Source organism: Heptranchias perlo, chromosome 22 (assembly GCF_035084215.1).
Source record: "Heptranchias perlo isolate sHepPer1 chromosome 22, sHepPer1.hap1, whole genome shotgun sequence".
In the NCBI taxonomy this organism is placed as follows: domain Eukaryota; kingdom Metazoa; phylum Chordata; class Chondrichthyes; order Hexanchiformes; family Hexanchidae; genus Heptranchias; species Heptranchias perlo.
Window position 1 is genome coordinate 23,898,536 of NC_090346.1, and position 26,428 is coordinate 23,924,963.

Consider the following 26,428-nt stretch of genomic DNA (forward strand, 5'->3'; position numbering starts at 1 on the left):
AGAATGGTGGCAGGGATGAGGAACTTCAGTTTTGTGGAGTGATTGGACAAGCTGGGGTTGTTCTCCTTATAACAGAGAAGGTTAAGGGGAGATTTGATAGTGGTGTTCAAAATGGTGATTGGCAAAAGAACCAAAGGCGACATGAGGAAAAGCTTTTTTACACAGCGAGTGGTTAGGATCTGGAATGCACTGCCGGGGGGTGGGGAGGTGGGTGGAGGCAGATTCAATCATGGCTTTCGAAAGGGAACTGGATAAGTATTTGAAAGGAAAAAATTTACATGGCTACGGGGATAGGGCGGGGGAGTGGGACTAGCTGGATTGCTCTTGCATAGAGCCGGCACGGACTTAATGGGCCCAATGGCCTCCTTCCGTGCTGTAACCTTTCTATAGTTCTATGAAGTCAGTCAAACACAATTTCTCTTTAACAGATCCATGCTGACCTTCATTTATTAGCCCATTCTTTTTCAAGTGCCAATTAATTTTGTCCCGGATTATTATCTCTAGAAGTTTCTCCACCACTGACGCTAGGCTGACTGGGCTGTAATTGCCGGGTTTATCCCTCTCCCCTTTTTTGAATAGGGGTGTGATATTTGCAATCCTCCAGTCCTCCAGCACTGTCCCCATATCTAAGGAGGATTGGAGGATTGTGGCCAGAGCCTCCATAATTTTCACTCTTACTCCCCTCAATAACCTACGATGCATCCCATCTGGACTGGGTCACTTTTCTACTTTGAGTACTGTCAATCTTTTAAGTACCTCCTCTTTATCTATTTTTATCCTATCCATTATCGCTACTGCCTCCTCCTTTACTGCTGCAATGACAGCATCCTCTTCTCTAGTAATGACGGATGCGAAGTATTCATTTAGTACCTCAGCCATGCCCTCTGCCTGCACAAGAAGAGCCCCTTTTTTGTCACTAAGCAGTCCCACCCTTCCTTTCACTGCCTTTTTACTATTTTTATGTTTATAAAAGACCTTTTCAATTCCCTTTTATGTTAGCCGCAATTCTATTCTTATACTCTCTCTTTACCCCTCTTGTTCCCTTTTTTTAGATCTCCTCTGTACTTTCTGTATTCAGCCTGGTTCTCTACCTTATTATGAACCTTACATTCGTCATAAGCCTCCTTTTTCTGTTTCATTTTAGTCTCAATATCTTTAGCTTTGGATTCCCTTCCTTTCCCCCTCTTAGGAATGTGTCTACTTTATACCTGAACCATCTCCTCCTTGAAGGCCTCTCATTGTTCAATTACTGTTTTGCCTGCAAATTTTTGATTCCAATCCACCTGGGCAAGATTCCATTTTAACTCATTGAAATTAGCCCTCCTCCAGGTAAGTATGTTCACATTGTTCCTTGTCCTTTTCCATAACTATTCTAAACCTAATGATATTATGATCACTGTTACCCAAATACTCCCCCACTGAAACATGCTCCACCTGCCCCACTTCATTCCCCAGATCTAGATCCAGCACTATTTCATTCCTCGTTGGGTTAGAAACACACTGTTCCAGAAGATTCTCGTACACATTTCAGGAATTCCTCCCCCTCTTGCCCTTTACATTGTTACTGTCCCAGTCTATATTGGTATAATTGAAGTCCCCCATTATCACTACTCTATATTTCTTGCATCTTACTGTAACTTGCCTGCAAATTAGCTCCTCTATCTCCTTCCCACTATTTGGTGGCCTATGGTATACATGCAGTAGTGTAATAGCTCCTCTATTGTTCCCTAATTCTAACCAAGTAGTTTCTGTCTTTAAACCCTCAACTACATCATCCCTTTCCAGTGCTATAATAGTTTATTTGATCAATACTGCACCACCTCCTTTCTTTCCTTCCTTATCTTTCCTGAATACTTTGCAGCCAGGAGTATTAAGTACCCAATCCCGCCCTTGAGTCAGATCTCTGTTATTGCCACTATATCCTAGTCCCATTTGGCGACTTGAGCCTGCAGCTCACCAACCTTATTTACCACACTACATACATTTATGCACATTTTTTTTTATTCGTTCATGGGATGTGGGCGTCGCTGGCGAGGCCGGAATTTATTGCCCATCCCTAATTGCCCTCGAGAAGGTGGTGGTGAGCCGCCTTCTTGAACCGCTGCAGTCCATGTGGTGAAGGTTCTCCCACAGTGCTGTTAGGAAGGGAGTGCCAGGATTTTGACCCAGCGACGATGAAGGAACGGCGATATATTTCCAAGTCGGGATGGTGTGTGACTTGGAGGGGAACGTGCACCCCAAACTCATCTTAAGCTGCCTCACATTTGCCCCGTGTCTGATCCTTCCTATTTCTGAACTCTTCTTTACTCTATTGTCCCTACTTGTCCCTCCCAGTCCTTGTTTCTCCTCTCTAATGTTTCATTCTGGTGCCCATCCCCCTGCCAAATTAGTTTAAACCCTCCCCCACAGTACTAGTTAACCTTTCTTTCAATATTACTGGCATTCAGCAAACCATAACAGTAACATTTGAAAAGCTCATTTTCAGACCAGTTAATAAATATTTATTGCCACATTGCAGTTAAATTAGACTCAGTAAGCTCAACAATTTACTGTTATCTTTCATTCTTTCATGTGTAATGGGTCTATTTTGCAGAGATTGTTCTGTCACAGTGAATGTGCCATTGTTGCCTATGGGGGAGCAGTTGCTTGATGTGGCTAACATTACCAACTACCTTGTTGAAACCAAGCTGATAAAGGCACTCAGGAGCCTGTACAACATAAACCTAGTAGCAGAATATTACAGACTAAAACGCAGGATGATGGACAGTCCATTTGAACGTAAGTTTTTGCCTACTTAACAGTCAGTGGACTTCAAACTAACTCATTACGTGAAGCACTCTGAGAATCTTCTAAGTGATATGCTATATAAATGCATTATTATTATAAATTATTTTCTGTACAAAAGTGGATTGGCATTGAAGTATCCAATAGCATGCCAGCATTGAGTGGTATGGCTGACTTTGGACTTCAGCTACCACATTCGTGCCTCTCAAAATTTACCACTTTTTTTAATGATTTCCATGCACTCACAAGTACTGACGCTTTTAAAGAAAACATTAATTCACGGTCGCTTGAAATTTCCGCGGAGGTTCTCCATGGGCTGGTCTGCACAGGCCAAACAGGTTTTATACAGGGCTGCCTCTCCGGGGCTAAAACCAAGCGACTGTGGTACACCTACTCTGGTACACTGTTAGAATGTAAAAAGATATTTGACCGAGTCAACTGGACATTCCTCCTTGTGACGTTCAAAAGAATGGCTTTGGCAATACGTTCAGGAGATGGATTACAATCCTCTACTAATACTCCCCATCTCCTGTGTGATGGAGAAGGTGAGAGTAAGGAGGTAAGGATGGAGAGGAGGGAGGTGTGGGAGGAGGAGGCAGTAGGAAGAGGGAGAAAAAGTAGAGGAGGTGGAAGAGGGGAGAAGGAGAAGGAGGAGGAGAGTAGGCAAGGAGGAAATCCATTACATGGCTGGGCTAGATATTTCTGCTCCTTGGGGAAGAGGGAGGCTCAGTGCTGGGGAGGATTGTGTTCTCTCTGCTCAGTGGGGTGGGGAAATCCAATGGGGAGCTGGGGTATAATACCAATATTTATGCTCAGTGTAGGGTAGGAATTAAAAGCAAAATACTGCGGATGCTGGAAATCTGAAATAAAAAACAGAAAATGCTGGAGAAGCTCAGCAAGTGAGGCAGCGTCTGTGGAGAAAAAAACAGAGTTAACGTTTCAGGAAGAAGACCTTTTGTCAGAACTGGAAGAGTTAAAGTTTTTGAGCAAGTACAGAGCCTGGGAAAGGCGGGGAGAGAGAGGAGGGAAGGAAAGAACAAAAGGGAATGTCTGTGTTACGGTAGAGGGTACGAGTGATTAAATGACAAAAGGGATGATGGTACAAGGCAAGGAAGGTGGTAATGGGACAAGTAAAGAAACAAAAGATTGGTCAGGAGAAGCTGTAAATGGCAACAGCAGAACCATTACCAGCACTTGCTGACTGAAAAAATGGGAGTAATGGTTATGATCTGAAGTTACTGACATCAATGTTGAGTCCAGAAGGTTGTAAAGTGCCTAAACGAAAGATAAGGTGCTGTTCATTGAGCTCACATTGAGCTTCATTGGAACAGTGTAAGAGGCTGAGGACAGAAAGGTCACAGTAGGAGTGGGAAGGGGAATTAAAATGGATTTAATGTGGGTTTGCATTCCAATATGGAATTTCTGATCATTGTTAGAATGGGGTGGGGAGGGGAGGTTGGGGATAAATGTTTGGCTCCAACTCATCACTTTTGTTCCATAGTTAGGGTTATTTTGGGATTGAAATCCAATCCGGCAATCTCTGCTCACTGGAACGGGAGGAAATTTCTGGTTCATTCTACATGTTTCTTTTCTGTGGAGGTGTTTGGGGATGAATGTGAGTTTGATGTGTAATCAAAGAATGATTGCTCAACTGGGGGGAGGAGCAAGGTTGCATTTTTGTTTGCTGTGCAATCCAGGGGGTAGATATTTGTCATCACCTGATGTTCTGGCAGGGCCAGAGCCTGCCATATTTTCATTCCATTAAAATCTTAACATATCAAGTCACTTGAAGCAACAATCAATAAAGTGAACTGAATGTCGAGCTATATAGCCAAGACAATAGAGTATAAATCACACATTATGCTAAAATTGGTACAGTGCCCTGGTCAGACCATACCTTGAATGTTGTCACATTTTGGTCATTAAGACACAGGGGAATCACTGTAGCCCTGAAAGGATTGCAGAGAAAAGCAACAAGGCTGATCCCCTGTATCAGAGTACTTAACTATGAAAGAAAATTAAAGAAACTGAGGGTGAATGGCCTTGAAAAAATCAGGGAAGTGATAACAATTGAAAGCTCCACTATAAATTCCGAGCCCATAGTGGGAAGCAAATGTGGCCCACAGCACTCCATCCATTAAAAGTTGAAAATTGGGTTGGGGTCCTACAAATGGTGTAGGATCCTTATTAAAATATTAAAAGTAGCCTCCGGCCTGAAACATGGTGGCAGTTGAGGCGGAAGCAGGAACCGGACAGTAAGTGCTGCACCATGAATTACGGAGCTCCACCCCATTTTCGCCCAGCATAGGCCCTAAAAATCGCCCCCAATCAATGTATGGGTAACGAACAGAGCACTGGTAGCAGTAACTGGGCTGGGAGTGGGAAACAGTAATCCAGAGGCCATGAACCAACGGTGAGAGCAATGGTGCTGATATTGAGGACGGGGAGCCATCCAGCAGGAACACATCTGCAGCAGGAAGAGCTTGGGGTGGTGAGTCGGGCCAGAGGTACTGAGGAGAACCTGGACAGAGGAGCTTGGAGAACGAATGGCAACTTACTTTTTAATAAAGTATTACCAAGAGCAACAGGCAGCTCAAGGCTGGATGGCAAAGTCCATTGAAGTGGGAAGCAAAATAGATTCCGAAAGGCAGCTCCTGTGATGGGCTTCAGAAGAGTAAATGAAAAATCTATCTATCCATTATTGAAATACCTACTAAGAATTAAAATACTGGAAGAAATAAAGCTACCGTCTAAAAATACAAACTTGGAGAGTAGGCAGAGAGAGTGCGGGTTGATGGTAAAGATTCCTTGCTACAGTACCTGGTTGCCAGAATGTGCAACTGCAGCATCACCACAGATGGCCGCAGGGAGTCACATTCCATTCAAATGTCCCATTAAGCCAGTGTAATCTTTACAAGACAAGGGTTCAATGGAATGTGGCAGGACATAGGAATAAGAACATATATAGGTTAAATAGTGTAGAAAGGTTAAATGAAGGTAATCTACAACAGTAGGCCAGTGAGCATCGGTTCAGCTGGTGACAGGAAAATTAAGGGCTGATGTCAATGAGAATTTCTTCACACAAAGAGTAATGAACACTTGGAATAGACTTCTTGTCAGATATGGAGGAGAAGACCGTTGGAGTTAGTCAAGAGTCATGTGATGGGGGACTGGATGGATCATCTGGACGGATGAGCTAAAGTGGGCTTATTTGATCTTCCTCATCCTTTTTTATCTTGTGATTCTCACCAATATAATCTCCCAAGTAGTGGCAGAACATCAATGTAACACCATATGGGCATTCAGTCTTACGAAAGTAACATACCACATGCTAGCTAATTTATTATTTTGAAATATTTTTAACTTCGGGCAAGAATGCTAAACTTAACTGGTAAAATCCAGTTTTCACTGTTGATTGCAAACTTATCTTGGCAACAGTGTTCATTGCATGACACCAGAGGGGAAAGATGTTCTGTACTTATTTGAAATCTGTTTTTAATTTAAAAGTAATCTAAATGTAAATATTTATATTCAGAGCAATACTTTATGAAATTTTGAAAGTCTTTCCTTAAATGTTCCATAGATCAAGCCCTACTCATTGGAAACAAACATTATGTGACATTTGATGGGAAGATGTATGATTTTGCCAGCAAGTGCAGTTTTCTTTTAGCTAAAGATTTCCAGAGGAACACATTCACGGTGTTACTGAATCACGAGAGTGATGGCATGAACTCACTCCATGTGGAAATGAACCAGACCACCATTGATATCTACCCAGGAGTAAAGGTAAAAACATGCCTGCTTTCAAGTTCAGACTAACACAGATGCTCTCTCTCCCATCACACCCACACTAATGTACATCAGCCCTCTGCTTGGAATAAGAATCTTTTAAAATGAAACAGCCTGGAAAGGATGTAATGGTTGACTAATGTATCCTGTGGTTGTCTTTATCAATGATGTTCAGAAGGTCAAAGCCTGCTTCAGGGAAGCTTCCTTTTGTTTACTGAGTGATATTTAAAGTTATCTTCAAGGGAGCACCGGATGTTACTGCAGTCTTAATTCAAAGTTGCTTAATTCCAATTTAAATCAGTGGAAAAATGCTTTCAATGCTGTTTTACTGAAATTGCTTAATTCAAACTACTGGATAACTCAATTATTTTTCAATAATAAGTGATTTTGAATTGAAGGAGTAGAGTGTATGGCTTTTAACATTTAACCAATTGATTTGTTCTTTAAAGTTGTGTCTGTGCTGTCAATTTATTTTGTTCTTCTAGTCATAAAAATTATGTAAATCCTCTGTACCAATAAGCACAATTATGCTGACTGATTATAAGAATGCATGCTGCTGTGAATACATTTTTAAAATGGCACGAATGTGTAAGCCAGTGTCCAATCTTGTTCTCTTTTGTAAATCTCAGCTTTCATTGAACATAGGTAGATTTTCAACTTGCCACTCGGGCGTACAACAGGGGTTGTGGATTGGCACTGCAATGCTTGAGCAGCAAGTTGAAAATCTATCCCATAATGCCAATGTTTGCACGTTACATCATTGGCACATATATGACTAATTAGTGTAGAAGCTTGGATCTTATTTGGTTTATCTTTTAATATCACTGGTTATATTGATCTGAGCTTCTTAGTGTTTCTATTTATTAAAAAGAAATAGAACAATTAGATAATACAATAAAATATTAAAAATATAAGACAAGTTGTTTTCCATAGGTTGAAGAGAACTGCAAAGCCAGTGAACTACCTATTGTGAAGAATGGAGTGACAGTCAAAAGGGATCTTAATGAAGTCAAGGTGTCAAATCAAAATGGAGTTACTGTATCGTGTGATATGCAACATGAAATCTGCAGTCTAACTGTCCCTGGGTGGTACCATGGTTAGTGCTAGGAATATTTACAATTAAAATTGTAACCATAGTGTAAGTATGCTTAACCATTTAAAGGGGAACCAAACGCTGTTTAAAAATGATGGAACTTTTAATAGTTAACTTATAAACACAATCCTCTGCCAAGTGTTTAGAAACAGATGACAATGTCTTCTATTAATAGGTTATTTCCTATGACATGGCTCATAGATGAAAATATTAAACATTATTTTTAATATACTGTTTAATATTTTAAAATTATCTGTGCTATTCCCAAATTATTTGTGTTTTGTTTGCTTTTCATAACAATTTGTTTTTAAAATTTATTTCTTGCAATCTTTAATTTCCTCTTATATTCATTGTAATTATCCTCCTTTTGTGATTCCATTTTACAATCTGTTTGGGCAAATAATATTTATTTTTATACTTAATAACATTTGCATGCATTTTAAATTATGTATTAAGCCTTAACAGCATAAATTGTGATTAAATCACAAGATCACAATGAATTCTTTAGCCTGGATGTTACCCAGTGCAATACCATCATATTGAATTCTTAATTTAAAAAAGCAACATGACTTGGAAATTACACTGTGTGATATTATCATATGAACACTTAGTGCATTTGTATCAAATTCCTCTGTATGTTTATTTTACAAAGATTAATGCCTCAGTTAAAAGAGGAGAAAGGAATTTGATATGAATGTATTAAGTGTTTGTACGATAATATCATTCAGTGTAATCTCCATACTTTTTAGCCTTTTATTAAAGAATCAATTTGCCCACTGTGCTTTTTAAAAATAAGTGAGAAAAGGGAGCAGGTGGCGAAACCCAGGTTGTATTGGGGCACACAGCTGGAGTGGAGTTGAGAGAGACTGGAGGGAGAGCAGAGGAGATGATTTTGGAGGAGTAGGCGTGGGCAGCCAGGTCAGGGCTGTGGACATGAGGGTGCAGTAGGAGCAGAGGCTGCTGCAGAGTAGGAGGGAGCATGTGGTGATGCCCAGGGCTTGGATGAATTCTAGGAGTTATAATCTGGTTGCTTGATTATATAGTATCATCCTCTCCTTCTAATTGTGTTCTTTGTGCTTGTGTTGTTTTGGAGGCTGAGCGCCCATGATGGACGCTTGGCTCAAACTATTAGCCTCAGTTGGGTGAGCTGAGCTGGGCTCGCAAGACAGGTAAGGGTGTACGTGGGGCTGGCAGTGTTGGTGAGGCCTGGTCAGGTGTGTTGGAATGTGTGAGGGTGGTGTGAGTTCTTAGAGTGACTGGAAGATGGGACGGGTAAGCTTATGGGTTAATCTTCTGAATTGTTAAAATTTATAACGTAAAAACAATAAAAGTTCATTATATGGGGTATGTAGTGAGGTGGGTGGGGAGTTGTTTTGATAATATATCCAGGGGAGAATTTTTGATTGAATAGATTTTTTTTTTGGTTGAATTACAATTTGTTTTTTGATGAAATGTGATTAGAGAGAAAATGTAAGTGACTGCTTGTTATGCAATTTGTCCTTCGGAAAAATCAAATCACTCTGGTTGGCTGATGCATTGCAGCAAAACTCTATAATAAAACTTTCCAGAAATGTTCTGATTACAAAACAATAGTATTTACTCTGCTATGAGCCAAAGGTTTTGTGTAATATTACTGGTGAATAATAATAGAAAATAACCAATTGAAAAGGAGAAAAACAGAGACTAAAACAATTAACCAATAAAGAAGAAAATTGGCCAGGGCCTCGACAGCTCTACAGTCATAAAATTAATGGCAGACTCAACATACAGGCCATACACAAAAAATGTTATCAAACAGATTTAACTGCTTCTAAGGTGCTCTTTCCCACTCTTTGTGCATTGTTTTCTAAGAAGCATGGCATCTTCACAGCCTGTGCTGTGCTGTAAAACTTTCCAGAAATACTTGGCTCATAACAGAATAAATATTGTTTTTATGGTCTAAAAATCTCTGGAAAGTTTTATTGTAAAGTTGTAAAGTTTAATAGCTCCGCTGCACCAGCCAACTACAGTGATTTCATCTTTCCCAGAACGCACTGAACAGGAAGCAGTCATAGATCCCTGGCGATGGAAGATGCAAGGGACAGGACTGGTTTCTGTGTAACATGGAATTCAGAACATTTGGCAGAGGATCCTGCTTGTTAATAAATTTCTAATTTTAAAAAGGATGTAATCTCTTTTACAGATGTTCAGCTTCTTGTGACTGCACGTTTTCAGATGTGATTTAAAATTAATATCCAAGTCAAAGTATTTACTATTTATATGTAAAATCTTGATGGCTATTTGAATGTTCTGTTTTATCTGGATTGAGACCGGAACTCCTCTAAAGGAAGCAGAATTGTTCTGATCAGCTAATTTTATGGTGTTTTGTACTGTCATTTGAATCCAAAAGGCTAAACGGTCCTTCAGTTTCCAAACCTCAACATCCTTGCAATATTAAGCTGTCAACAGTGGGAGGGAAAACAGCAGAAATACAACAGCAACTTGCATTTATATAGCACCTTTAATGTAGTAAAACATCCCAAGGTTCTTCGTAGGAGTGATATCAGAAAAATTTGACACCAAGCCACATAAGGAAATATTAGGAGAGGTGACCAAAAGCTTGGTCAAAGAGGTAGGTTTTGAGGAGTGTCTTAAATGAGGAGAGAGAGGTGGAGAGGTTTAGGAAGGAAATTCCAAGCTTAGGCCCTTGACAGGTGAAGACACGGCCTCCAATGGTGGGGCAAAAGAAATCGGGGATGCACAAGAGGCCAGAATTGGAGGAACACGGAGTTCTCAGAGGTTTGTAGGGCTGGAGGAGGTGATTGGGAGGGGTGAATAAACACAGTCCCATGATGTCTTAGTGGTAAACACACTACATAATGTGGTACATCGCCGGCCAGGACAGGGTAGGCGCCCCTGCGCTAGGTAGATCAAAGATAATCAAAGTTCCCACTCCTGGCAGCTATCCAGTAACTCATGCAGTAAACTGCACATGTGTGGACATTGGATGGGGACAGGATTGCGCTCATTTGTAATGCCTCTCACTGGAAATCGATGTCTAGGCTTATACATGGCCACTTGAGCAAGGTACCAGAGGTTGTTAATGTCTAAGGAACCATACCCCCAGCAAAAGTCAACGTCAGCACCTTCAAGAGGGAAGGGGAAAAAATAGGTGAAGAAAATAACTAAAGCAAAAGGAAACAGTCGGAAAGCTGTATGCCATTTTGTGCCACCATAAATTATATCATCACCATAACAAACAACAAAGTTATAACAATGACTTTTATTGCTAATGGTGCCTCTTTTTAATAATCGGACAGTCTCTTGTAGTATAAGGGCGCCATGAACTTAACAGCAATCACAAAAATGCTAGCATCAAAATAAATATGTTATGCTAACTGATAGAAATGATCAGACAGAGTTTATTATACATGATTTTACATGTTATTTATAGGTATATCAGCTGGCCTGTTCGGCACTAATGATAATGAAGTTGGAAATGAGTTCACGCTACCCAACCACTCACAGACTGAGAATGTGCAAGAGTTTGCACAGAAGTGGCAGGTAAAGCATTGATTCCAGCACACTGGAGGAGGTGGGGAGGTTACTGTCACTGAATGCTTTCTAATAACTGCAATTCTTATGAAATACAGGTCTGAGACACTTCCACAGCCAGTGATGGATTTGTTGTGTTTATTATTATAAACTGAACGACTGAGAAGATGCTTATTGTCAAAGTGAATTTAATATTGTGCTCAATTCTAATAAAAATTGATCGTTGTTAAGATAAAATATAAACAACTGTGTTCAAACGTATATTATAATTAGCATGTTATACAAAGTCATGGACCTATATTCAGATTTTACAATTATTAATCATTTTCCTACCCAAGTTTGTGTAATTCTCACATTGATAACTCAGTTGAGAGCCATTTAACTTACTAGAGTGTTGACTACAGCCAGGATATTAAATCTAGAATGAAACATGTCACTGCACAGTATTGATGGCTGCTCTCTGTATTATTGACCTTTCAACTGAAACATCTGGTTAACTGTGATGGCCAAATGTATCATTTGTCTGGGCCAACAGTCTGAAATGTTTTTATATAATATAACATCTAAATAGACTTTTCACAAAGCGCACTAGTAGATCACACGAAATGTATCCTTCACTTTTTATTTGATGGGTATTGTGGAAATCATGGGCTGTCTAGTTCTGCGTGGACTAATCATTTTCCAGACTTTTTTTTTGCCTCTGCGGTTGTGTGCAGTGCATTCAGGGAGATGTTCTCCCAGCAAGCTTTAGTGTCATGAGGGCCGATTTTACCTCTCGGTGGGAAACCAATGGGAGCGGTCAGCAATCCTGCGCGGGAGCGTGAGTCGGGGGCCAGTCAAATTTTAACTGCCGGGTTTCATTTGAATCGCGCCAGTCAACTGATCAGCCATTTCCGGCAGAAAGCAGCAGCGGTGGGGGGGCGCGGTGGGTAGGGGTAGGCATCAGAACAAAACCACCGGCAGCAAGGTAAATCTAAGGAGGTGTTCGCAGGGTCTTGTGGGTTGGGGAGCCCAGGGCAGTGAGGACCGAACTTTCTTTGTGGGACCCGGAGCAGCACTCCAGCTCGTGCATTTATTAATGAGGCTCCCATTGGAGTTCGGCAGGAGGCTCATCCACTCTATTTTAACTGCTCCCCCACACCTTTCCCGTCGATCGGGGAGATTTAAAAGTCCCCCTTTAGAAAATTTACAGTACAAGAAGGAGGCCATTTGGTGTATTGTGCCTGTGCCCGCTCTCTGATAGACTACCCATTTAGTCCCATTTCCTTGCCCTTGCCCCATTCATTTTATTTTTTGTTTTTCAAATGCTTATCCATTCCTTTCTTTAAAGCTATTATGGATTCTCTTATACCGCAGTTTCTGGTAACGTCGTCACATTTCAGGATGCTCTGACAAATTTTCCATGGAAAGAATTTGAAAATATGAGTTAAATTTAATGTTATGTTTATTTTTAAACAAAACTGTATTCTCACAAGGTTAAAAAAAAGGCTCCTGGATGAAAGGTGGTTAATATGCAAATTGGAAGTTGTTTTCCCCAAGACTAAAAATTAGCAGTTCATTGGTTTGCCTAGGTAATTGGAAAAAAGCCTCACACTCAATGTTGGAAAGAGAAAGAGAGAGAGAGATTTTTTTTGGGTATTAGGGTGCTATGCAGGCTCAGCAAAAGACAGGAGACAAGTGAAAGAAGGTTCTGCCCAAGACAAAATGCACAGGAGGTTTCCTGTTTGTTAACTAAAATAACCAGCTGATCTGGGTTGGTGTAGCATGTTTATTATTTTTATATCGTTACATCGTTACTCTGTACAGTCATGGAATCAGTGTCTCCCGGTCTGTACAGAGCCATGTACTCCCTGTCTGTACAGAGACACTGACTCCAGGACTGTACAGAGTTGCTGACTCCAGGTCTGTGCAGAGACACTGATTCCCGGTCTGTTGTTTTACCAGTTGAACTAAGTAAAACTGTTACTCTGTATTTTTACCTTAACAATCCAATGAAGCCATGTCTCGCCTAATGATAGCTCAGTCCCTCATTGGAGAAATTGAAGAAATAGACGAGCGAAAGATATGCATATCCAGTCCCGATCACAAGGGGATGTTATTGTGACATCCCCAAGTAATGCTATTGTACAAGTAGATATAAGGCAATGTGAGTCAACCCCCATAAAAACGTGACCCTTAGATCGCTTATAGGAGTGATCAACACCACTGAAGCCAAGAAGGTATCTACAGCACACCTGATTTCATAACAAAGTGCATTTCATGTGCTAATAATAAAAAAACATTCACCTAGCATCTCCCCTTTGGTCTTTTAGTAATAATGTTAAATATTATTACTGATACTGATTACTGATTCTTATTACTGATTCATCAATCAGTGGCAATAGTATACCTTATTTACCTTATAATTTTGAATGCTTTGTTTTAAACTTGGTCATCTTAACCGGAATCTGCCCAGCCCTTAATCCTAACATTTACTCCCTGTGTCAGGATCTCCTACTGTCTGCTCCCTGTAACTCAGTCCAGTCCAATGGCCATGTGCTCTGCAGATACTGAGCCAAGCTCCTGTAACGTCATGGGGCATGATTTTAAAAGAAAAGTGTGGGTGTGTTGGAGGCGGTGGGGGGGGGGGGGTTGGTGGCAGAGAAAATTGGGCTTTTGAGGAGTGGGCAGAAATCCCGGCTCCAACCCGCTGAAGAAAGCACATGACCTTCTGGGTGTCATCTGGGTGCACGCGCCATTCCAAACCCAGAAGCCCCTCAATTAAAGCCAGCGGGACAATATTTTAACAGTAATTCAAGTACTTAAAGTACTTGAAATGTAAATAAATCTAATTAAGAATGAAGGCAAGCGATTTCAACGCTGCCTCAACGTGTTTCCCGTGCTGTGTGAAGCACGTCATGGGAAAGTAGTCGTGTTTCAGCCGGCAGCCATTTGGCCATTTAAATCCCTGTTTGACAGATGGGGATAAAAGGTGAGTTATTGCAGCAGGACACTCAGTTCTCTCAGACAAACTTTTGGCTGGGAGATCTTTGTGTTTAGACTGAGAATTCTTGGTTTCCACTCAGAATTGTTCTGTTTACACAAATTTACCATCTTTTTGGGCCCCCTCAAACTGACACCATCAGGATTGGGGGCGCGATGGCTGCATTCATCAGTATGTCCGAGGACGAGGAACATCACCATCCTCACCAGGCACGGCGTGCACTTCCGCCACTTGTAGCTCCGCAACACAGTGCTGCGCCACAGGCACCTGCACAAGAGCACAGAGGGGAAGAACGTCACAGGAGGCACTACCCTCATCAGAGGGTCTACAGACTGAGGCTCAGCTTCCTGGATCTCTCTAAGGAGCAGTGCATACTGAGGCTGAGAGTGAGGTGCCAGGTGGTCACAGACATCTGCAGCCTGGTCAAGCTCCCGGCTGGGCCTGGCGGCATCTCATTACCAATTGCTGTTAAAGTCACCACTGCCCTCAACTTCTTCGACTCTGGATCATTCCAGGTGACATCGCCGGGGTCTCTGTCGTCTGCCCACAAGTGCATAAGACAGGTCACTGACAGTTTGTTTCACAGGGCCTCGCAATACATCAACTTCCCCATGGACAACTTCAGCCAGACAGAGAGGGCAGTGGGATTCCACTCTGTGGCTGGCTTCCCACGGGTACAGGGTGCAATTGATCGCACCCATATAGCAATCAGAGCACCTCCACACGAGCCAGGACTGTTCATCAACAGAGAAGGTTATCACTCGATCAATGCTCAGCTTGTTTGAGACCACAGCAAAAGATTCCTTCACGTGTGCACCAGATTCCCTGGCAGCTGCCATGATTCGTTCATTCTGAGGGAATCCAACATCCCGGAACTCTTCCACGCACCGAACAGCCTTAAGGGCTAACTCCTCGGGGACAAGGGATACCCCCTGCACAAGTGGCTGATGACATCTCTGAGGAACCCCATCAGCGAGCAACGGTGTTGATACAACGACAGCCACATCGACAGCAAATTGGTCATTGAACATGCGACAGGAATGCTGAAGATGCGATTTTGGCGCCTCAATCGATCTGGGGAAGCGCTTCAAGAGGCACCAGCGAGAGTGGGTCGCATTATAGTAGTGCATTGTGTCCTGCACAACATGGCGCTACAGAGAAGGGTACCAGTTGATGAGGCCCCATGCCCACATCCAGCATTCACATCTGCAATGAACATTCAGGAGGAGGAGGAGGACGAACCCATCGGCAGAGCAGCGGCTCACCTTGCTGCTCGTGAGGCCAGGGAGTCACTCATACGTGAACGGTGCTTATAAGATCACAGCGAGAATATTCCAGTCCTCACACCACCTGGAAAGAGCAGCACCAACACCAGCCACCCCCCACCACCTCTGCACAAAACAGTCCTGCAACTACACATATACCCACTGTAAAGTCACCCACCGGGTGGCATGAAACACATGAGAGAGCGCTATCACAAAAGCCAGTCAAGAATGGGCAATATGGGCAAACGTGGCAGTAGTGGTGAGAATGATAACATTTAATGTGACTTTATCAAAATCCAAATATAAATGAAAGACATGACAGTCTTTTCAAATACCCTTATGATCACAAAACCTTAGCCTCTCTCTTCCTACCACTTCTACATAGTGCAACCCCTGTGGCTGCAGCACAGGTAGTGGCAGGTTGCTCTTGTTCATGCCCGCACTGCTAAGATGCTTTGGGCCTATGCCCTCTTTGTTTTGGAGCCCGTGAGGGTCCCTCCAAAGACAATCCACCTGTACCTGTGCAGAGGCAGACTCGGCCACCTGGAGAGGAGGCAGCATTGCGGGTGCTGGTTGAGAGGGGGGCAACAGGTGAGACGTGGGAGCACTTTGAGTGGCGTCTCCACTTCCATGTCCCATTTCGCTATCATCCCTCTGCTGGGCCAGGCCCATGTCACTCCTACCAACCTGCTGGACAACAGTTTGGAGGACATGTGTGATGCCTTGGAAGCCCAGTTGTAAAGTTTCTGTCTGCCTGTTTAAGGTGACAGAATGTTGTTCTCCCTGAGTCCGAATGGCTATTGTCAGGACCTGAATGGACTCATTTATGAGCCGTGCTTGAAGCTCAATGGAGGCTAGCCTTCTCTCCTTCACAGACATTCCCGCACTTACCTGCGACACTATCTCAGACACTTGCTCACGTCCCTGTGACAATATCTCAGAAATTCCCTCCCGTATCTGTGCCACCATTCCATTAATGCAGGAGTTGGACTCCTCCATCCTCTGCACTATTGTGGAGAGTGTGCGTGGCACCAGTTCCAGTATCTTGCAAATGTGCTGCTGATCCTCGATTATTCTCCTTTTAAAGGATGGCCCCCGGGGTTCAGCATCTGCGTCCAGCTGAGCAGAGCCTGGAGAGGAGTGCTCCCACTGACGTGGACTCTCCACAGCTGCCCCTGCCACCAGTGTCTGCCCATGCTCACTTGTGTGTGGTGACTCACCTGGTGCCAACCCAACTAACTGAGGACTAGGACCCACCGAAGTGTGAGTATCTGCACTGGTGGATAGCTCACTAAGATGTGACGGTGCGCCCTCAGAGGCCGGGAGCTCCTCTGAGGAATCGCCCTCTCCCGTCACTGCGGTCGTTGAGCGGGCCTGTAAGAGAACAGAAGGCAATATTAAGCATCATCACAGATGTGTCCTGTTGCGATGAGCATAGAGCTGTTCAACATGCCAAGCATTGTTAACAACAATTTGTGTTGTATGTGATGAATGTTAAAATTGTGTCACCAGACGTTTGTGGGGTGCCAGTCTCGGCGTCCCCAACGGACAGGCACTCGAGGGGGCGGCTGAGCTCCAGAGCCTCCTCCTCTGCCTCTGTAAGGACCACTACTTGTTGTGGCCCGCCTCCAGTCCTCGCCCTCTCCTGTGCATTTTACGCTCTCATCCAGAAGGGAAGAAAGTACAGGCGTGTGAGTGAGTGAGGGTGAAGTGGTCAGCCGATGAATCCATTGCTTTGGGTGAGGCTGACCGTGAAAGAGGTGCATCAGAGGGTGAGTATCAGACAGAGACATCACATTGGATCAGGATTGGGGTGAGTGCTAGTGATGGGGTCACAAATGGAGAGGTAAGGAAGTGCTGAGGAAGTGCTTGTAAGTTGAGGATGAGCCTTAAGTGGGGAGTGATGTGATGGAGTAGTCTTGGCAGTGCAGAATGATGTGAGGTGGGATGGGGAGTGATGTGCGACACGGAATGCAGGAGAATCAATAAGTGTACTCACTTTCGCTGACCTAGTTAGGTCATTGAAACGCTTCCTGCACTGGACCCAGGTGCGGGATATGTTGCTTCTGCTCGTGACCTCCTCTGCCATCTCGGGCCAGGCCTTCTTGGTGGCAGAGGCAGGGCGCTTCCTCCTGTCGGCCGGGTAAAATAGTTCTCTCCTCCTCCTCCTCACCCCAGCAAGCAGCACCTCAAGTGAGGCATCGCTGAATCTTGGAGCAGCCGTGCCACTCTGCTGCTCCATTGTGTCTCCTTGCTCCTTGCTCCAGCAAAATCCATTGGAGCAATGGCCCTTTAAATCGAGACTCTCCAGCTGACAGCAGATCATGCTGGTGTGCAGTCCGCCCGCTGCACAGCTTTTGGACGGCAAACCCGGAAACAAGATTAATGGCCACCAATTAAGTTGCGATCGGGTGGGGAACGGTAAGTTTTTATTATTCGGGTTACCCACACGCCCATTGACGACTCCCCCCACCCCCCACCCCCCACCCCCCCTGCTGCTATCCCGCCACCCTTTTAAAATTGTGCCCATGATTTTTCAACTGTGGAGACCAAGAAGCCCAATGCTTGCCTCAGTTAATAACCAGTTTATAAAAGGAGTGATAACGAGTCGGCAGCCCATTTTACATCTCTCCCAAAAATAAAAATTATGAGCAATGTAAAATGGGCTGCCGACTCACTATCACCCATTTTACACTATCGCACAATGTCAAGATTTACCCCTCTGCTTTTTGTCTTACAATTTTAATAACAAATGCACATTGTGCGAACATGAATATTGAGGTCACATGCCTAATGATGATGTCTATTACTCACTTTTATTTACTAATCAAAAATGCAATTAGCAACATCTGGATATTGAGTTAGCCACATGTGGCTAGTGGCTAATGTATTTTACAACACTGTGATAAAGGATCACATTCAAAACAATAGCCTGTCTTTGTCTGTCAGATGCTAAGCACCTTGCTTTGCGTTTCCAGCATTTTCTGATTTTAATTCTCAAGTGCAGTTGACTTTATCTTAAGTAAATTTAAAGCACCTTTTCATCACTATAATATGGTAAAGCTGCAAACAGATGTGACCACATCATAATGCTGAATTGCAGTGCAGAAGCTACCGAAAGCATTTTGCAAATGTCATTCGAGTAAAATTGAACACTAAGTCCATCATGTATATGTGCCACACTTTCTAATCAACCTTTAATTAAAAACATTCAATAAAGCATAAAAACACATTAAATTGGGATATTCAAATTTTAAGAAGTTATAAGAATGATTGATCATGTTACCCCCGTAATCAATTCAAAGATGCTGATTAAATTACTGAGTGTGACAATTTTTTGACTGACCAGAAAGAAAATCCATCAGTACAAATAAAAATACATTTGGCTGGGTCATTTGTAGCGAAGTCTCTGCTCTGGAATTGTAAAGCATTATTGTGTTTTATGTGTTTTTGTTCATCAGTTTATAGCATGCTTCTCCTGTTGTTAAAGAGGACTAAACCTACTGATTTAAAAATGTAAAGTGAATTAAGATCATTTATTTCCCTTTTGCATAGAATTGAGACATCCAGAAAGAAATGGTCATTTGAAAGTGATTGGGAGTGATTTTTAACTGCGAGCTGGCCATTTATCACCTGAAAGATTTGTTGTTCTGGCTGTTAATTTTAAGTAGAAAACAAAGGTTTTTTGTTTGCAATGCATTCTCTTTTTAACCTTGGTTACGTACAGAAAACAGGGTTCCAAACCTTACATTGAACCAGGTCAATTAAAGTTCAGGGTTGGGGCAGGTCTGGATGCATCATGTCATAACACACCTAGCAGAGAGCCTGGGTATTTGATGTTCAGCTGGTCCCAGCACATCAGTGTGCGAGCATCAAGATGCTATTTTGCATCATGCCATTTGCACGAGATACACTGAACTGGTTCAGTGCATTAGCAGGCCAGGGGATGAGGCAATTGATCTGATGGCCAGAGGAAGACTCATGAAAATCATGGCTCTATCCTGCTGTCGGATCTACTGAGGTCAGATCATTCATTTTGAGAAATGCTATTGATGTCAAGAATGCTGTGCATTTACTCCAGTGAGGAATAAACCCCTTAAAAAGGAGTACTCAGTGGAGTGTTAAAGCTTCAGCCGCTTGTAATTCGCATTACTGGGTTTGTCACTGTAGAACATGAAGCTGTTCATTTTATATAAAGCTTTCTAGATGAGCAAACACAATGGTGGCATTTATATTGTCACACAGGATGAAATCATGCTGCAATTTCTTCAACAGACTAAGTAAAAGAAATATTACTTCCCTAGTGGCTTTGCAATCCATCAAATGCTCTTGTCTAGTTCCACACAACTAGACTAGGCAAGCACAAGGGAAACAACGTGCTAATGACAACTTATCACAAAATGCAGTACATCCTCCAGATAGTTTTGCAGGATTTCTTTGCAGTGAGTCACATCTTAACTATCTTTCCTCTATTTTCAATAGGTTGATGCACCGTGTCGCACTTCTGCCAAGAAGGTTAAGCTGTGCGTTGGCAGTGCTTTTCAATACATCTGCAAAACGTTATTCAAAGGCACCTATTCACCACTCAGAAACTGTTTCAGAGTGGTAAGTCACTGTATAATGGCAATGGTGGAAATACTCAGTTTTATGTATCTTGTGTCCTAATGGATAACCTTACCTCTCATGAATAAACGGTACCTCATAATACATCACCAGAAAGCGATATAAATGTCAATTTAATATGCAGGGGCCTCAATTCCGGCAGTTACGCCAGTATTGTACCCTGCCTTCCACTGTCTGCAGGATGAGTGGGAGGGCACCTCGTTTGCATGGGCCTAGGGGGTGCCCGTGCCATTATGGGCACATCTAGGACGTGTGTCAGCCCACACAGGCTGGAAACTCTGGCAGCTGCTAGCATCCAGCAGGGAGAGAAAGAGTTGCTCAGTTTCTCCTCCCTTATCCCCCCCGGAAGAAACAATATTGTTTTTCTAGGAGGGGGGCAATAATTAAAAAAAAACTTACCAGTTCCTCAGGGGTCCAGGCTGCTACCCCGGGACCTAGTTGCTCCCTTCAGGAGGCCGGTATACCTCATTTCACTGGCCTCCAACCTTTTTGCTGCGTTCCACTGAGGTTGGGGAAGGATAGGAAATCTCTGCCTCCTCTGATACAAGGGAATGCATTTTAGATGAGCTGACCTCCCACCCAGAAATGGCACCTTGAAAACTCTTGGCAAATCCAGGTCCTGGACATTTTCCAGTGCATTCCACTGCACTCCTGCTGGAGTCAATGGCCTCAATATTAACGAAAGGACAGGAAGGGTGCAGGGGAGCCCGGTGGCGGGCGATGAACCCAGCGTGGCCGCGGACATGGAGGCAGTGCCAATTTTAATAGCAGGGCCTCATTTAAGTAAAGATCTGCAGGTTTCCGCCCGACCCCCAGCCAAATTGACTGCCTGGCCGATGGGCAGGAGTAGGACTTTAGTGGTAGGAGGCCGCAGCCGGGGATCCATGGTAACGGTCCCTGGCAGCCAGCGGAAGGAAGGCTGTGCATGAGATCAGGGATCAGGGATCAGGAGTTCCAGTGAGATCGGGGGAGGTAGGCCAGGGCTGTAGAGGCCCAAAGACTCCTCGAGGAGCCTGGGGGGAGCACTCCTGCTCCTCCTTCCCCACATGGAGTTCTAAAAGGAGCAGATCTTCAATACTTACCTCAGCCAGTTAGCACCTCTCGCCTTGGATCTGCTGCCGGGCAGCCGACAGCGCGGCACTCCCCCTGATGTTCAGTTAATTCTACGTCGCAGCGCTGAGATGTCATAGGGCCACGACTTTTGATTGTTAACTAGGCCCCCGCCTGCCTTTTGCGGGAGCCTTGTCAATGGGCTGATTTGGGGTAGTAAAAATTTAAACACCCAGGAAGGCAGCGGGTTGGAGCTGGAAGGTAGAATTGTTAAATTTTAACCCCTTCCACGCACCATTCCCGCTGGGCGGGTAAAATCGAGCCCAGTGTGTTTGAAAATATGATATTTCAGGATTGTACTGCTTTTCCTCTTATTTGTATGTATCAGCATTTGTTGTGAAATGAGTGCAACTTATTCTTAGCAAATACTGGGATACAACAGGTTTACGTGAATAAATATGTTGAGTAGGTTTTATGACTCCCTGATAACATCAATTAACCAAACACAACACGCCCTATAGGATACTTTGAAACTAATTAATTATCTCCATCCGTGTCTTGTTAGCAGTTAGAAAAAGTAAATTTTTATCACAAAAGTAAATTAGAATCACAGTCTCACCTGTGAGACTGAGATTCTAATTTCTAACACCTATGAGACAGAGGGAGAGACTGACTCAGAAAGAAAGACAGACAAGTAATTTCTTTCCTCATTCTAATTTGATTTTTGTTTATAAAAAATAAGTTGAATTTTGAAAGCAAAGAAAGCTTCTTTGGCGAAACAGATAGGAAAGGAAGGTATGACAATGAGGGGCAGAGGAAAACTGGTTGAGGGTGAAGGGACTTGTGGCCTCTCATCACCTGCCCTTGGGAGAAGTGAATGGGTGTGAAAGAAGTGAATGGAGGTATAAGAGTGAAGTGAATGACAGATGTTTCCTAATATAGTTCGATATAACAAAGTATGGCTGTATTTTTATAAGTGAACATGAATATATAAAACAGTCCTCATAGCTCTTATTTTATGATAAATATTTTAGTTATTAATGTATGCCTGCAGAGATTCATAATGTGTAATTTGTGCATTTTTTCCCCATTTTTAGGTAGATCCTGCTCCATTCTATGACATGTGCCTGAATGACATGTGTGAATCCTCAGACCTTCGGCCAGGCTGTAACCTAGCAGCTGCCTTTGTCCACTTGTGCAACAGGAATTTTGTCCCTCTGGAAATTCCATCACAGTGTGGTAAACGATGGCCAATTTTCATCTGATCAGTTGATAAAATAAGAATGTCAAATCCCATAAAATAATAACTGGGCCTTTTTGCTTTCTTGAAAGCTGACAAACGAAGTTATGGCACTCGCTTCCCAAACAGACAGTTGCAGCTTTGTAATTCATGGCTGTCTGACACCCACTCTCACCTTACTGGTCTTTAAAGGAATCTTGCCAATTGTTGCCTGAACCTTAGGTACAGTGCCTCATAGATTCTTCCAAGAGGGAGGGAAACAACAATAGTCAGCTTGGCTTGCATCAAGCAGAGTAGTGATTGAGGGAAAGAAGTAAATGCCTCTGATCTCTTTGTCCATAACTATCCCCTTCAAGTATTTATCCAGTTCCCTTTTGAAAGTTACTATTGAATCTGCTTCCACCACCCTTTCAGGCAGTGCATTCCAAATCATAATAACTCGCTGCGTTAAAAAAAATTCTCCTCATCTCACCTCTGGCTCTTTTGCCGATTACTTTAAATCTGTGTCCTCTGGTTACTGACCCTTCTGCCACTGGAACAGTTTCTCCTGATTTACTCAACAAAATCCTTCATGATTTTGAACACCTCTGTTAAATCTCCCCTTAACCATCTCTGCTCTAAGGAGAACAACCCCAGCTTCCCTAGTCTCTCCACATAACCAAAGTCCCGCATCCCTGGTACCATTCTAGTAAATCTTCTTTGCACCCTCTCCAAGGCCTTGAGGTTGGCAGGTTGTGGAGGTTGAGTTGGGTGATACACCTGTCACAATGTAACACATGTGTCTTAAGGAGAGCTCAGAGAGGACAGAAACCTCCTGTGGGGTAGAAGAGTGAACATTAGTGAACAAAGCAAAATGTGTTACTCCATTATTTCTGTCATGGTAATAGCTGATTGGATCAAAGACATTTTACAAAAAGAAGGAAGTGCTGATGTGACAGGCAATCTGGGGCTCGCAGTTTCCTAGTTCATGAAAAGAATAGTTATCATATGAATACTGTCAAAACTGTGAAATAATCTTTCTGAGGGCCATTTTTAATTTCAAAGTAGCAATCAGCCATGTAATCTGGGGACTCTCAATTCACCGGAGGAGTTCTATCTATTATGGCAGACAATCAAAGTTCCACTGTAGTATTCTGTATTAAAATATTATTTTCCACTTACAGTGGCTGGCAAGAACAGTGAAAGCATGCAAAATGATGATGTGGTAGATAACCAGCAATGGCTGACTTTAAAACCAGCAGATGTCCTCTTCATTATTGAAGAAAGAGACTGCAATGAGCCTGTTGTTGCAAAACTTCCTTCACTTATTAATTCATTGGTTGAAACCTTCAAGAAACAAGGTAAGTTTCCCCATCTGTTTTAATGTATTAAGCACATAATTGACTTGCTTGTTGAAAGCAAGAACTGGAAAGGGTGAGGGGAGGAGGGTGGCAAACGATTCAAAAACAATACCAGCAGTTTGGGATAAGATGCCTAGGCCGGTACTGGGAAATAGTGAATGAGAGTAGGGCCCTGAAATTCCGACAGCGTCGGAATTGAAGCAAGGCGAGATTTGCGTCTACCATGACATCCTGATCATGACTTTGTCCTAAATTGTAGAATTAGGTCATTTGAATATAAAGAGACATATAGGCTGTCTCTTAGCCAGCCTACAACACTTCAGATGGTTGGTCTTCCCCTTTAGTGTCACATTATCCTGCATTCCTCTTTCGTTTCCCCCTCTTCCTGCTACTGTTCTGTCTCCAACAAAAGGACATATATAGGAATGCCCATAGTGAACCTCATGGTAAAGGCACCATGATAGAAGGGTGGGAAGAGAAGGATTTCCTGCCTGAAACTACTGAAAGGCAGCTTGCAGAATCTTTTTTAGCAGCAGAGCTGAGAAAAGATCTTTCAAATTGCTCCAATCAAAGCTGATATTTCAGACAGAGACTGTCAGAGCCTGTAAGCTCAGCTACTTCTTGGTTTGATGAATCGTGCATGTAATTTACCCCTCTTTTTCTACAGGCTGAAGCAGATGCAATTCTGGTGCAAATGGCAGAATTTCTGAGCCAGCAGCTTTGGCCGTTATTATCCTGCCATTTGCAAACCTGCACCACTTTGGCAGGAGACTGGGAGAATCAGGGATAATATTATAACTTCTGATAAGTATACATCTTAGAGTTCATTATAACGAGTAGGTTATAAGTTTTGTTACTTTTTAAATTGTATTTATTTGGAAAGGATAGCTAGCAATAACCCTGCAATGGCTAACTTCACAACTGAAGAGAATTTTTTCCATATGAATATCCACGATTTTCTTTTCTTTCCCAGGAGTCACAGATGTGAAATTTGGGTTCATTGGCTTTGGTGATGATGGAGTTCATGAACAACACCTCCTCACTGTGAAGAGTGATAACTTAACCTCCTCATCATGGCACCTGGAAAAGGAGCTGGGGTAAGGCTGTAAAATTAATCACATCAGTGAGCCCTTTCAAGAGCATCACTACTGCTGAAGAGAACATTTTTAGAAAATAAAATACAATAGTGCTCTTTTATAAGAGTATCCTATTTCCCAGGGAAAAAAATCCATTGGGATGTCCTTATAACAGAGCTTGGTTATTGTATAATACTATTTAATGGGTATTGGAGATTTCAGTGATACATCAGATCACACTTAAAAATCTTTATTTTAACGTGTTCAGCTATTACAGTACTAAAGTGCATTTCCTAAAGCTGTATGTATTATACGGGATAGTCAGTTTACAGCTTGCAGACTAACTGCAGTCCTTGCGATCCTCCCTTGCAACCTCACACAGGATAAATCCAATCCTATGCTTCCTGCCTAACCAGTGGATAAACAACTTGGCCTTGAGATTCCACAGGGCTACCACCAGCCTCCTGCCATAAATCCAGTGGAAACCCCAGAGAAACGGCATAAATGACTGGAAAAGGCCGCCACCGCCATTTTGCAGGGGGTTTTCACCAGTAGAAGACCAGTGCTAGCCTCATGTTATTTCAGGGCCCCTGAAACTCCACTGCACTTCAGCCCAACTTGTTCTTGACACATTTCAGCCGCTCCTCCTCGATATGTTTCAGCCCACCCTCCCCTCCTCGATATGTTTCAGCCCACCCTCCCCTCCTCGATATGTTTCAGCCCACCCTCCCCTCCTCGATATGTTTCAGCCCACCCTCCCCTCCTCGATATGTTTCAGCCCACCCTCCCCTCCTCGATATGTTTCAGCCCACCCTCCCCTCCTCGATATGTTTCAGCCCACCCTCCCCTCCTCGATATGTTTCAGCCCACCCTCCCCTCCTCGATATGTTTCAGCCCACCCTCCCCTCCTCGATATGTTTCAGCCCACCCTCCCCTCCTCGATATGTTTCAGCCCACCCTCCCCTCCTCGATATGTTTCAGCCCACCCTCCCCTCCTCGATATGTTTCAGCCCACCCTCCCCTCCTCGATATGTTTCAGCCCACCCTCCCCTCCTCGATATGTTTCAGCCCACCCTCCCCTCCTCGATATGTTTCAGCCCACCCTCCCCTCCTCGATATGTTTCAGCCCACCCTCCCCTCCTCGATATGTTTCAGCCCACCCTCCCCTCCTCGATATGTTTCAGCCCACCCTCCCCTCCTCGATATGTTTCAGCCCACCCTCCCCTCCTCGATATGTTTCAGCCCACCCTCCCCTCCTCGATATGTTTCAGCCCACCCTCCCCTCCTCGATATGTTTCAGCCCACCCTCTTCTCCACGACATGGTTCAGTCCCCTCTCCCCGATTCATTAGCTGCTCCTCTCTAATGTGCTTTAGCCTCTCATCTCTGAATCTTTAGCAAATATTTATAAATGTCATTAGCCCACAAATCAGAATAAGTTAGCATCAAATTTACTATCTCAATCAGACGAGCCATGAAAGCAGGCCATTGGCCCCGCATTCAGTAGGAACTCACACATGAGACCTTAATCTGTCACTTGAGGATCTTGGTCCTGATCTTGTGTGTATGGACTGTGCTGGTGTTTCCCAGCACTTCTTTTGTTTTCTCTTGCTGGAGAGCGATATCCTATATTAAACTATAACCTTGAACTG

General features: G+C 43.3%; 1 protein-coding gene across 1 annotated transcript in view; it reads left to right on the top strand.

Annotated features, from left to right (window-relative positions):
- LOC137340965 (uncharacterized) overlaps positions 1 to 26,428 on the top strand; it is a 125,938-nt gene that overhangs the window by 91,581 nt on the left and 7,929 nt on the right. The window contains exons 31-38 of the mRNA XM_068003775.1: positions 2,594 to 2,778; positions 6,368 to 6,570; positions 7,507 to 7,669; positions 11,100 to 11,209; positions 19,931 to 20,053; positions 22,219 to 22,360; positions 23,525 to 23,701; positions 24,675 to 24,798. Of these exons, the coding sequence (XP_067859876.1) occupies positions 2,594 to 2,778; positions 6,368 to 6,570; positions 7,507 to 7,669; positions 11,100 to 11,209; positions 19,931 to 20,053; positions 22,219 to 22,360; positions 23,525 to 23,701; positions 24,675 to 24,798 (1,227 nt within the window). The remainder of the gene's footprint in view (positions 1 to 2,593; positions 2,779 to 6,367; positions 6,571 to 7,506; positions 7,670 to 11,099; positions 11,210 to 19,930; positions 20,054 to 22,218; positions 22,361 to 23,524; positions 23,702 to 24,674; positions 24,799 to 26,428) is intronic.